General features: G+C 42.8%; 1 protein-coding gene across 1 annotated transcript in view; it reads right to left on the bottom strand.

The window, feature by feature from the left end:
• The window catches only part of LOC308367798 (SH3 and multiple ankyrin repeat domains protein 2-like), a gene marked incomplete at both ends in the record, with an annotated part of 68,528 nt that overhangs the window by 41,048 nt on the left and 12,764 nt on the right, over window positions 1-14,716 (bottom strand). The window contains 3 exons of the mRNA XM_080841787.1: window positions 3,591-3,936; window positions 11,088-11,154; window positions 13,425-13,502. Coding sequence (XP_080697913.1) covers window positions 3,591-3,936; window positions 11,088-11,154; window positions 13,425-13,502 — 491 coding nt within the window. The remainder of the gene's footprint in view (window positions 1-3,590; window positions 3,937-11,087; window positions 11,155-13,424; window positions 13,503-14,716) is intronic.

The raw sequence follows: 14,716 nt of genomic DNA, 5'->3' as shown, positions 1-14,716 counted from the left end.
AGCACATGCAACTGCATGAAAGGAAGACGTTCAATGGCTTAAACAATTTCAAACAGAAATCTGGGGTTTGGTCCAAAGCTTCCAAATCTACCACTTAATTTTAAAAGTTATTACATTTAGTATATAGACAGTTGATTTGTTCATCAGTCACTTCCAGCAAAGTGTTTTCCCTACTGTGACCCCACTGGTCCTGTAACACAGCTTGCCTGACTGCCCTTGATTAATAATACAAAAAATGATTGAGATAAGGCGTGCTTGAACATAACAGAGAGAGACATGATTTATAAAGACAAGCTAAGTAGGTCTAACAACAATTTACCCAAGAAAATGTATGTGCAACCTTGAACTATTTAAACAGCCTAGACCATTCAGGTGTAAGGGAATAGGCTTGAATAGCTGATTCAAAGCTTGCAGCAAGATAGAGCTCCAGGAGATAACACAGATTTGCATCTCGGCTCGAGCAGCCAACTTTGAGGTTGGACTGGCAGGAGTATGGCCATGTCCCCCCCTGCACCCGCACTGAAGGTCCCCACAGTGAGAGGCCGTAGCCGTAGCCATAGCTTGCTCTGCTGGGGGTGTAAGTGGGACAGAGAGCCTGCACCCGTGCCCTCTGCTGCTCCAGCTTTAGCAGGCCTCCGCTGGGACCCGGGCAATGTCACAGCCAAAGGCATGGCAGCCGCTAAGTAGTCACTGCATCCCATATTAGGGCGAGTTATGTAATTGGGCCTTTATTGTATATGGATCTCTCTTTTGGACTGATACTGCATAGCGATGAACTCCAGAGGGTATAAAGCGGTTGGTGGAGGTGCAGTATGGGTGGTTATGAACGAGAAATCAGAGTTTTCCAGGTGGATTACAATAGAAGGTATGTAGGCAATTTTAATAATACAGCGTAGTGCTATTAATAAGACTGAATAACAATCTAGGACTTTCCTTTTCTACTGAGGTAGCTTCCCTTACTTCTACAAATTACATTATCACTGAAAGATATATAAATATCTCTCTATATATGTATATGCCACCAGTGCATCTCCCTCTGGTTAATATAATACTTTGGCCAATGAGAAAGGGCTGACCACTGTTTTAATCTTTAATCAGACAGAGAAAGTACTCTTGTCAGGAATATGGATCCATGATGGAAAAGTAACCACCATAAACTTCTTCACACATTTCATAGTATATTTGGGCAACATAGAGATTTGCACGTAAACTGCTCCCACTCCCACTTCAAAGACTCCAAGTATAGGTAGTGTTATTGATGTGAGAAATAAATCGCAATCTATCATAAATACGAATTGCAATACTTGCTGTATCTTAGCAAGTAAAAAATATATTGCATCATATTGTTGCATCTGTTGGCAATTACCAGCCCTAAATAATGTCATGCTTCACATTCTCATTCTGGGAAGTGCATATAGGAATAGAACGCAGCAATATGGTTGTGGCCATCTATGCCAAACATGCAGTAAAACATCTTTATAGCTTCATGTCTCTACTCCATCCTGTCATGCCTATGTATATACATCAGCCACACCTTTCAGCACGGACACCTCAAATCCTCTCAACAGGCTTTTCGGCATTACATTGTGACTATTATTCCGGCTTTGCGCCGCATCTTATTTTTGGAAAATGTCAATGTGGGTTGCGGTATTTATGCAAAACAGGGATCAAGAAGAAGGTCCTCCAAGTATCTGGCATTGGCTGCGGCGCGGTATGAATAGTCTCACCGTGCGTCTATTTTAAATCTGCTGCCACGGCAGGAGAGAGTGGAATGAAGGATTAGGAAAGAAAACAACAACACAGTGGCATTTTAGGATAGCACGTTTTCAGCTGACACTGATTGCAATCCTAGGAGGAAAAGTTTCCTTGAACGCACAAAACACAAGGCAGAATTCTGTAACCTCTGGGACCACACACACAACTACACACACTCTTAATGACCTTCAATGCCCTAAGAGGGAATATCCCACTCTGTTCATGAAGAGCCTTGAAAATCCAGCTAGTAATTATAGGATCACGTGAAAAAGCTCTGCAGTTTGTTCTGCGGCTCTCTGTGGTCCTGGGATATTATCTAATACACTATGGAGTCACGGAAGCACACAGACATGCAAACATCCGCACACATACACAGCATCTTGGTCTTTCTCTCTCTCTTCCTCTTCCACTCACACACACACACACACACACACACACACACACACACACACACACACACACACACACACTAACGCACAACAAAAAAATGTATATATATTTACGCACACAACAAATGTATACTGTACATTAATTTACACACACAAACCCCGTCTTTTCCTCACACACACACACACACACACACACACACACACACACACACACACACACTCCTCTAACCCCATGCTCACACATCAGAATAGCAAGGCCCCTGTAACCACTGTAACTATGGATGGTTTCTCATTTTAATGATGCATTCAGAAAACACTTGGTCTGTTGTTCAAAGGTCTGCTCATCACTAAATGAGTGGCAGCCAGAGGCAGGCCAAGGCAGGCAAAACAAACCCCAGTCAGTGGGGGAGAGGAAGGGCAGGAAAAGGAAAGAATAAGGTCAAATACCAGAGGACTCAATTCCTTCCTTTTAAAATGACATCTAATTAAATTAGTTTCTTGAGTGAGCAGTGACTAATTGACATGGCCCACTTACTGTACGCAGTCTCCTCACTCTAGAAGTCCCTTTTGAATGACATTCATACACCCACAATTACGTTCACTCTCTCAATCTCATTCTCTATCGCTCTCTCTCTCTCTCTCTCTCTCTCTCTCTCTCTCTCTCACAAACACACAGACACAACCACACACACAACCACATATGTGTCCCTCCCCAGGGCTTGGGGAAAACCAGCTTGTGCTCAACTTTGCTTCTAAAAACCTGTGACACAGGTGACGGCATCTATCTGCTGACAAGTGTGCAGTCCTCTAGAAAACAATAAGCATTTAAAGGGAAACTTTCAACCTGTGCCCTATTTTTAGATGTTTTAGGGTCCAAACTTTGCTTAAGACAATAAACGATCAAAATAAAGTTTGAACGGCATAAAATGGCTTTACAATGTTATCCCATGGGGCAAGCATCTGTGTCAAAATGTACTGCGTCAAAAAGTAAACTTATTTTCATCACTGTTACTACAGTCAATTTCTACAGTTTCTTTACAGTTATTGAGGTAGACACAGGTCTATCTCTGTCAGACACATGGCATTACATTGTTTCACCGTTTTGCAGTTACAGCTTTCTAACTCTAACTTGACTTTTTTCAATCATTAATTGTTCTTAGTAAAGATTTGGACCCAAAAAGATCTAAAAATAGGGCACAGGTTGAAAAATCCTGAAGTTTCCATTTGGACATACAAGAAAACAAAACTATACATACAGTAGAGTTTGTTGTAAGAGAAGCCCAAACCACTTCAAGTGCAGAAGTATTGAGAGCACCATATTGGACACCGTTGGCAACACAGTGGAAATGTCAACCAACCCAACCGTTTTAGGTGGACCAAAGTGACCACAGCTTTGTACAGGAGGAACAGATCATGGCAAAGGGAAGTGACGGTGTGGTGTCTGACCTGGTCTTGTGCTGGGGGTTCTGCTGTCTGCGCCCATCCCTGCCACCCAGACGGCCTAGCGAGGGCGAGCGGGAGCGCGTGGCATGGGCCCCACCGCCCATGGTCTTCACCGTGCCAATAGGGCTGCTCTGCATCTGCTGCGGGGGCCGGTGGGGCGAGAGGCTGCGCAGCGGGGAGGGCGAGGGCGAGCGGGAGCGCTGGCGTAGGGGGTGGGGGTGACCCAGCTGCACGTTGAGGTTGGTGTCGCTGTTGGAGCGTAGCAGCACCCGCGGGGCTGCCAGCGTGCTCCGGGGCGCCGGACGCCTGCTCGTACACACGACTGGGGACGGGGCCTCCCTGAAAGGCACTGAGGGCGAGAGAGAGGACAGCAGAGAAAATAGAGGATAGAATCAACGTTCATCTGCACTGTCCCATTTACTGTTCAACAACGGACCTGTTTTAGCCTTATAGATTGTATTTCTCTAAATGGACAGAAATGTGTGAGTGGTGTCTGCATACATTATACAGAGAGCTTTTTAAACATAACCACAAAAACAGATCCAACGAGAAACAGAGAGAAAGGAGAAGAAAGGTTGTGTGAAAGAAACAGAAAGAGACATAGATGTCAATCAAACCCACTGTTCAGTAACACTATCTATTTTGCCATACAGAAACAGTTAGTGCTAAATGGATGGATAGAGTGAAATAATCATATTCAGCTGTTGGTCCCTTCTAGCTCTGACTTTAATTGTGTCACATGAAATAAACACTGACTTGGCTGATCTTTTGCTGTCTCCTCAAGTGGAAAGCATATTACGTGCACTAATTATGGGGCTGCTGGGAAGTGAGACTATGAAATGAATTGAATGAGACTTTTGCTTTTGTGTCTGAGTATGTGAGTGTGGTTGGGGGGCAAGTGCTGCCAGCCACTCTGCTGTATAATCTTCTGTGATACTGAGAAGAGGAGGGAGAGAGAGAGAGAGAGAGAGAGAGAGAGAGAGAGAGAGAGAGGGAAATCCCCTGTGTTTAGTACGCGCAGGAAACACATGATTAATGCGTACATTTATTTCATCGCCACCACCTGAAAGGCAGGCAGAGAAGAAGAGTTCAGCAGAGGAAGACTGCCATTAAGTGGCCTAATGTTCTCCAATGCCAACTGAGCCTCGCACCCAACATGGGCTCCTCAGGCGCAGTGATGTAACTTCTCCAAAACCCCTTTGATCGATGCATAATTCACTGTATCTTATCTACGCCATGTACACCCTTGGCCAACTCTTGGCCTTCCGGAGAGATTTAGCTAGGATGCCTTCACTCGGCATGCCTGCTTCTCTATTTATAGCCGATCATAATAACAGCATGGAGGACTGTTGAGTGTTATGCATGTGTCAAAGCAGGATTCTTGTGTAACCAGGCTTGTTATGGCTGACTGGGCTCCATCCATTTTGCAGTTAGAGTTCCTTCCGTATCATCACCACGAGAAGATAAGGAGATAGGACTTTGACATCCAAATAAGAATCCCCATCCATCCATTCCCCACCCCCAACCACACATGGAGAGCGCTGAGGGAAAGATAGCAGTGACTCCTTTGCGCAGCCTCTCTACCCCCCACCCCACTCCCCTTCGTCCAACTGCTCCCCACTCCTCATGTGGTACACAACTCCTGATGCCTCTCCCCTCACCCACCTGAGGAACAAGAAGAGCAGAAAACAGCCTAGGACTAATGGACTGAGGACGGAGAACTAATGAACAAATCATCATCACTAGCTCCATTACTGAGCAGCTGGGCATAGGAAGTGCCTCATTTCACAGCATCACCACAACATCTTTAGCCCTGTTAGTGCTATGGACCATCAAAGGGGGAAAAAGCCACTTCACAATTATAGTCAGTGGTAGCTAGGCTATTAAAAGTTCTGACAAACTAAAATGTCCTCTCCACTATTGCTAAATACACTTCGAACAATGTTTTCAAGTATCTTTACAGGGTAAAAGTCTATTTTTTCATAAGTCTGAGATGAGAGAAACATGTCTTCTTAAAATTCAAAGGTAACAACATCATATAACATACAATTCATTTTATAATGTAATGATGAAGGGTGCGCAGGGCAAGGATGTGAAGTTCATATCCTCGGTTGACTCATTTCCACTCTTGGAGGAGAGACTGCTCTCACTCCTCTTCCTGATACCTCCACTAATACATTTGGGGTTCCATTACCTTGTATCATCATTATAGGTTATCACCAGAACCCATCAGGAGGCATTTCCATCTGCTAATTTGCTCTCATAATGATTACATTCCTCTCAGATCTAATCAGCTGATTTAAACAGACACAGAACAGTACTCAAACACCTCTATTCGGGTTAGCCTACTTAAAAAAAAAGAATCAAACAAATATGTCAGCCAAACTTTCCCAGGACATTTTTTAATGTTTTACTCACGAAACATCTTTGTGCTCAGCTTTCTTTTTTTCAAACATGATGTTTAGGACCAACATGTCAAAACAATGAATCAGCCCTTACCTTCTTTCTTGAAGGCATTCAGTAAGGACTTCATCCTTATGCCTTTTTTATGTCCTTATTGCTTAGTGATGTCCTTGTGATAATCCAGGTGTTTGAACACAAAAACTGCCCAAAAGGATGTGGAGTCTCCAGGATCCAGACTCCAGGAAGAGAGAGGGACAATGGAGTGCACTAACTGGGGAGGCACAGTGGTGACACAAACCACCCCACATGATGCCATTTGAGACTCTGAGCAATGAGCGCACAGCACACGAGCGCCGTGCTCACAAGTCTCTTTCTCTCTCTCTCTCTCTCTCTCTCTCTCTCTCTCTTTCCCTCTCTCTCTCTCTGTCTCTCCTTCCCTTCTCTCTCTCCCTCTCTCCCCCTTTCTCTCTATACTTTTTTTTCTTTTTCTCACATGCTCAAGCTCCTGGAGGAATGGAAGAGGAGGAGGAACAAACTGAGTGGAGAGATAAATATGGGAGTCTAATGACATTGTAGCCCAGCACTCAAACCTCACCCTGACCTATGAAAGCCTGTATTCCAGGCAGTGACACAAAAAACAAACAAACATAAGCATGAACCAAAATATTACAGGAACCACATATGAGGTATGTATGAACTTAGTCTCAACAAAAAGAATGCAGCCCTGCTATTGTTGTGGCGTGGCACCCAATGAGAGTGTACAGGAATAAGTGGATCTACGTGGAAGGGAATCTAACCCCTCTTTTCAATAAAACAGCTGGACGGGAAACAAGCCCCCTAGTGTTGCTAGGCAACCGACGGGAGGATGTCTAAATTAGTCAGCGCAAGTTGCTTGGTTGTGAAATTCTGTATGTGGGGTGTCCTTTCGCACTATCAGTTCCCATTTCTAATTGGCTTTTCGGAGACAGACGCCGTTTGAGGAAAAGTGCGAAGTGAGGGATAAAACCGCTTTCTGATGGAAGCACATGAGGGCTGTACTGTAGTTCTGTGTGCTAAGACAGTAAAGTGAACACTAATTCAGAGAGCATGTCAACCACATTAACACAGTAGTGCACGTGACTATGCCATCATCAGTCAAAAGTCTTCATTATGACTAATAACAGAGCGATTTCTGAATATTGTATTAGTCCCCAGGGAATCTCTCCCTCCCTCTCGCTCTCCCTCTTGCTCTCCCTCCCACTCTCTTTTCCTCATTCTCCCTCTCACCCTTTCTCCACACAATTACTGTAATAGCCCTTACCACAACCACCGATGTAAGTATGCTTGTGTTTTTGATTATTATTTCCTCTAATGGAGAAAACATCCTTTTTAAAGGTGTCAGCAAAATCCTGAGCCCCTCTTGCTTGAGCACAGCGAGAGATGAATAGACATTTTCTCCCAATTAAAAGCCCTCGCTGTATTCAAAACAACTGCAGGGCCCTCTAAGGACCAATGCTGCAGCAAAACATCCATCCTTTCATTAAGTCAATACTAATAAGAATCAATAGAGATCGGCTGGAACGCAGTAGCGCCTCCTCCTGGGTTCAGAGGCTCTTAATGGTCATCATGAGCTAATTCCCTGTGTAAGGTGCCTCCATAGACCAAAGGCAATTATTACATGCGTGCTTTTCAGCACAACACAACCCCCTTTCAAATGCAAATAGAGGCACAGCCATGCATGCTCTATATAATGGTTGGTATAGTGGTTGTTGTAGAGACATACCCTACACATATTTGGCCCTTGAACGGTTTGAGCATATACATCTCATAATGACAGATGCAGCATTTAAATGTATATTCTGATATTCAATTGGCAAAAAAATGGATTTCAGAATTCAGACTACTTCACTGTACAGATCCGCACAACTGAGAGGTCACCTAGAAAACCCCGAGCAAACGCTAGAATCACACACATTCATGCATGCATGGATATACATTCTTTACTGTGGATCATCATCTGAAAAAAAAAATCTGATTGGCTCTCACTTTTGACCGCCTCCCTCATTGAACCTGAGCCAAATTTCAGATCCCGTAAGCCAATTATCTTGTAGATCTGGGAACCATAGCAACCACTGGCTGCCTTTAAATGGGACAAGCATTTACATACCAAACTCCTTCTTGGACCTAATGCAAAGAGAATCATAAGGTGGTTCTGGGAAAGGCGAAAAATTTGAATTGGAAATGAAGAGACCCCTGTAGATAATGAGATGAAATAATACTAGAGCATGTATAATGTCAATGCAACCTTTCAATGTAAACATTCAATGCATTTCATTACTTTCCTCTGCATTGTCTAAATATCCGAGAGCTACTAGACCAGTATATGTGGCAATGACACAGGACATATATGCATCAAATTCGCGTAATAAATACATTACGTTAAAAGGTTTACATAAAGACAGTTAATTCAGGTTCACACAAGAAAGTGTCCTTTCATGTGATGATACTGATTGGTTCGCCAACATTTAGTGGTGCTCTTGATTCACATACTGTTTGTGACCCTTGAATTTGTTTGAAGTGAGAGTCAATTTATTGATCCGTCAATTGGACTAGGATGGAATTGTTAACGAACATAAACAAGGTGGACGTTACGATTAATAAGACCAGCTTTTTGGTTGCAGATTCTGACATTCTCTGCTTCAGCAATTAGGACAAACTTTTATTTAGAGGGATACAATGTTTCAAGTTGAGGGTGTACGTTGAATTTACAATGAGAAACCCCTTGTTAAAGAAGGATCACAAACAATCTTGCATGATGATATTACAGTAACACCTATCTGCATGAAACAGGTAGTAATATAGTCATGGAAGTGTGATGACAGCTACAGTTATTGGGAAGGAACAGAACAGAGACAGATATAAGCAGCCTTATTAGAAAAGGCATCACATCACAACAGTCTGAAGTTATGCAGTGCTGCACTGAATATAAAGGACAGGAACAAGTACTGTGGGAGTGGTGTGTTCTCACATTGTGCATATGTGTGAGTGCGTCTCACTTTATTTCCACTAGCACACTGTAAGCTTATTTAGGTCAGATCCTCTGAGTACTGCTCTCTCTCTCGCTCTCTCTCTCCTTTCTCTCTCTCTCTCTCTCTCTCTCTCTCTCTCCTCTCTCCTCTCTCCTTTCTCTCTCTCTCTCTCCCTCTCTCTCTCACACACACACACACTCTTTATCTCTCTCTCTTTCTCTATCCCTCTCCTTCTCTGGGTCTCTAGAGCTCTCTCTAGATGCAGGTTTGGGCTCAATGCAGAAAGCTGTGTGTGCAGCAAAGCAACATGACAACATCTTAGCCATGCAAAATACCACTTCAGCAATATACAAAATGTCTTTATTTAGCTCAAATAGCTTACACAGTGTTTTTGTGCGTACATGTTCAAATACTCCTTTTGAAATGGTCACAACAACACTATTCCAGGCCTTCTTAAAGTTCTTCTCCCTGAGTCTAAGGCTTCTGTCAGTAGATAAGAGGACAAGGGAAGCCATGTTTCTGCTCTACGTCACGCCAGTCCAATGTTCCCTCACTATTATGTTGCTTTAGCCTCGTGTTAGTGAGATAATTAAGTTCCATGGAACAGGATTCTGAATGTCATCACTGGGGACAGAGGTGGGTGTCACAACTTCATCACAAGCTGTCCTACACAACTCCCTTGCAAGACAGATCAGCAGACTGCTCATTGGAGTATTAGATCACAGTGGATGTTATGTTCTAGCATGGTTTTAATCATCTTAACTGACTGAAAGTATTACAAATTAGACATGATTTTACAATAATGAGGTATGGTGCCACAATGGTTAGCCAACAGCACACTTCACCAGCTGGGTTCTGCTCATTATGACTAAAACACTTTGAAAGCCTACACCAATACCTTACCTTAGAAAGGGCCGAGGTCTTTTTTTACAGAACTACTGTGAGGACATGTAGCAGTGAGGAAACATAATGTAGACGGGAATCCAACCGGAGGGCTTGAGAGCTATCTAACAGCAGCTACGTTTACTCATCTATTTATATTTAGGTAAAGTCTCACAGTTATGCTATTTTTATTTAAGCCAGGGATTGTGTATGTGTGGGGACAATTTCAAGTTATAAGCCCCTGGAGTGGGAAGAGTTGAGCGAAGGGTTGTTTAAAATGCAATGTACAATGGATAATAAATGCTACATATGCCCTGGCATTGTTCACTTCACGCTGTCACACAGCATACCATTCGCAGCTTGACTCAAACACACTCTCACACAAACATGCACTCTTTCTCTCTCTCTCTCTCTCTCTCTCTCTCTCTCTCTGTCTGTCTCTCTCTCTTTCTCTCTCTCTCTCTGTGCGAGAGTTAGAGAGAGAGTGTGTGTGTGTTTGTCTCTCTTTCACTTACACTCTCACACACCTCCTCACTTTCTATCCCTCTCTCTGAAAGTATACACACTGCTTGAGTTTTTACACCCAGCAGCTGACCACCACACATTGTGCGCTGTTTAGCGACATCTAATTATTCACTCTATTAGTCATGCCGCTTCTGTCCTGTAATGAGGCATATGACTATGTGTGCTATTTTAACCAAAACAAGACATTTGCGTTGCAGCATTTTCTCTTCACGAGGACAAGAAAAGAAAAACACTGTAAGAACAGTATTAGGGTATTCAGTATTAGGAGACAAGTCTACATCTTAAAGATATAAACAGCTTTCTACTATTTTTACAGTTTTCATACAAAATATTAACACATGCAGATTAATGCATGCAAAAAAAAAATATATTTTCATAACCCTTGAGCCCTCTGTAAAGTGAACAAGCTTGAGTGATTAACATTAACATCAGGTCTTTATTTCAGCAGTCATGTTCTGCTTCACCTGGTCTCTGCTCTGAGTTACCTGACCATAGTGTAGTTAATGCCTTGGGTTGGTCAAGTCCAACTTAATGGTTAAGGATTTGAATACGTGTGCTTGAGTCATTGACATCAATGTGTTCTGCCACATGCAATTTGAGATAGACAATGACAGAGGACCTTTGTATTTACTCATTGAGAATGCTTCAACCAGATACTTGACAAGGATGGGGCACAACTCACCAATATCAGCCTCTTTGTGGTTTTTGATGTACTCTGCCAGTTCAAAGTTACCTGCGATAATAGCCACCTGAAAAAGAAACAAAACAACAGTTATTAGAAAGGATATTTTTTTAAAGAGCAACATGGGTAACAAAATCATATGTCTTTTAAACTAACCATCTCTTTATCTATCGCTTTCTCAATTTCTTAATCTACTTTATCTATCATCCCATCACCCATCTATCCACCCATCCATAAGAGAGAGCCGTTACAAAACCAAATGACTCCCTGTTGACAGATCCAGTTAACATCTCCTCTACTGGATAAGCGCTGGTGTAAACAAGATGAGGACCAAATGAGAACTCTTTCAGTGGGTGGAGGATGTCAGCACAGTAGCTGAGTCAACTGCATCCCGGCTGACCCCTGAGAGACCATACCCAGAGCCCTCTTGCATAACGTGTCCTGCATCTTCAGCGTTGCACAGAGACACAAACGCACCGTAGAAAAAAAAAATGCTCAAAACCTCAATGACAATATATCCAACTCTGCTACACTAAAAATGAAAAAATCTTCTAAACCAGGACTGGTCTAGCTACGTCAGAAGAGTCTATAACAGATCATTTTTTTCTGTCAAGTACCCATTGCTACCAGAAGGATGATTCCAATTCAAAAATACAAAGACGTTCACAAGAAAGCTATTTCCACAAAGACATTGACTATTTTCAGGTGAGAGGTATTCTCCCAACCAGTGTATTTAAATGTTAAAAAGTACTGTGTCTCTGTTGCAATATCAACGATACATATTTTTTTTAATTGAAGGACAGATCAATACCCTAAAAGATATTTTTCAGGGAAACAAGTTCTGAAGCTTCTGGTAAAGAGTGCTTACAGCTGGAGACGGTTTCAGAGGGGAGAGAGACTTCACACAGAAAGCGGTGAACATCACACACCTCCCTCAACCTCTGTCAAATGTGATAAAACCAAAACACATCTTTAGCTCACAAACATGACAGTTGTCTGAAATGGCACTCTTAAAAGTTGACTAAACAGTTATTTCATAATCCCTGCACCATTTCTGGGAACAAAAATTAAAAACGTTCCCCATTTCACCAACCAACACTTCTATATGAACGATACACAGTCTGTAGGGCTCAGCCATTCTGTGCATCCTGTAAAAGTAGGATAAGCGTCTTTTGGGGTTACCCTACTTTAGTTGTAGCTTGTGACTTCAGCGAGCTGGAGCTCTGCTGTTTCATTCCAATCAGCTGTAGGATTAATTTTTTTATGTAAAGGGGATTGCCATAAAACATCGAAAGAGGTCAGTATTGAGAGTAAGAGGGGCTGTAGGAGGGGGCTGGTGTGAAGGCCAAGGCACAAAGGTCAAACTGGACCTTTTTCAGCCATTTCCCAGCCATCATCTTGTTCAACCAGGCAACCTTAAAGAAGCCTTTCAGTAGGAAGGCTGATGCTTTATGAATGTCTTAACGAGATTGGAACTAAGGAAGCAGGGTAGCATGAAACCTCATTTAAGCAGCGCAGAGTATGAATAATACAGAGTTTAAACCACAAAGCCACTGAGCAGGGCAGATGATGCATGCAGAACAAACCACAACGCTCCCAGAGCTTCTGAGGAAAAGGGGAGAGCGTGTAGCGTCAGAGGCTAGCATCAAAACACCAGATTTAAGTAAGACTCCGGGAGAAAGATCCACTGATCAGTGGGATGATCTCTGAGATGACTCCACGCCCGCAGTATTTCAGTGGAACAGACCAAAGCAAACACACTCCAGGCTGCCTGTTTTTTTGCTACTCCTTTCTACAGCTTTTGCCTGATTTGTAAATAAGGAGCACAACATCCGGAAGTGCACATAATGTATACACTGATGGGGCTGGTGATTGTATCTCATTTTACAGATTAAAGTTAAGGAGCACAAGCCAGGCATCACATCACCCGAACGTAGTAGGGCACGCCAATCTCGTTTATGTTCACAACATGCACACATTGATGCAAAAAAAGAGAGAAAGTGATAGGTGAAAGTGAATGCAAACATTTGAATAATTAAAGACCACATTTCATAACTAGGGCAGACTCAGTAGTTTTTGCCATGAAAGTAACATAAATATCCACATTTTCACCACCATTTAAATTCCACAAATGTTGTAATCCTCATGACTGCTGATATTCCCAGGGTTTGTGTCTGACGTGGTGGGGAGGGAAAATGCTGTGTTACACTATAGATGGGTACGTTGACATCAAACCAGTTTCATATGACTGAGATTAGTTGCTTCTTATAGCCCATGTCTGAGAACAAACAGAATGATACTAGTGGAACAGCTTGAGAGTATATCCGGTGACCTCACCTGAAAGGGGGTTTGTCCCCTGTTGTTCTTCACTTCCTTGTTGGTTCCACGTACCAGCAGAACTCTGGCACAGCTTTCCTTTAAACAGGGAAGGACAAGAGAAAAAAACAGCGTCGTTGAGAGATTTCTCCTCCTAACAGCAAGCCGTGATTTAATCAACACGTTCTTGAGATGAATCGTAAAAGAGGCTTCTGCACCGTACTTTTATCCTTCCGCCAATATGTGAGCTCTGTGGCTGCAGATGAAAGAGATTAGGCCACTTTACCTACACTGGACTCTTGTGCAAACAGGTGAATGTCTGGCTTCTCATGCATGCGTTAGACAGGGCATAATGTGGAGGGAAAAAGAGAGAGAGAGAGAGAGAGCGCGTGTAGAGCGATGGCACAGTGGCTTTACAGCCCACTTCTTCCAGCTGGATTCAGCAGCCCACCCACAGAATGTTTCACCATGAACACACACACACAAACACATGCTTTCACTCTTGCTCACACACACACACACACACAGTTGCACACACAAATATACACACCTCCGCTGCAGTTCATCCTACCTCCACGCAAATGCTATCTCCTCTGCTGCTGCCAGCCACTTGCCATATGAATAATCAGACATATTAAAATTAGCTCCAAACCCTATCAAGTCATGTTCTTAGCTTATTTCTACCTCCAAAAGCAATGGACTGAACGATGATTACATGATGATAGAAGGTAGAGCCTAGCAGTCTACATAAAATTACTTAAAAATATATAATACTATATAATATAATAATAATACTTACTTAAAATAATACTACAAACCAATGGAATAGGACAAGCACTACATGTGACTAGAGTGGGACTGAGCCTCTGTCCAGTCTGGTCATGTTATTGGTCTGACTACAGACCAAAGAGCAGTTGTGGTGGTGGATTGTCTGTTGTCTTCATTTGAAGTGAATTGGAGTGACCCCCGAGCTGCAGGCACTACAGGGCCATTAGTCAAACATCCACCTACTAGCCTAGCGGAAATCCACCATCTGGAAATCAACCACCTGCCGCCTCTCTCTGTCTCCATCTCCATATGTGTGTGTGTGTGTGTCTGTGTGTGTGTGTGTGTGTGTGTGTTTGTGTGTGTGTGTGTGTGTGTGTCTGTGTGTGTGTGTGTGTGTGTTTGTTCAAAAAATGAATTGTGGCATAATTACAGCAGCATAATTACGACTAATCTTATTTGATTACTGTTACAAATAGCAAAGCAATCTGTTGAGGGATACCAATCAAGACAAAACTACACACTTCAGTTCCAGCTGTCTAGCTGAA

Source organism: Sprattus sprattus, assembly GCF_963457725.1.
Source record: "Sprattus sprattus genome assembly, chromosome: 7".
NCBI classification, from domain to species: Eukaryota; Metazoa; Chordata; class Actinopteri; order Clupeiformes; family Clupeidae; genus Sprattus; species Sprattus sprattus.
This window is presented reverse-complemented; position numbering and strand designations above follow the sequence as displayed.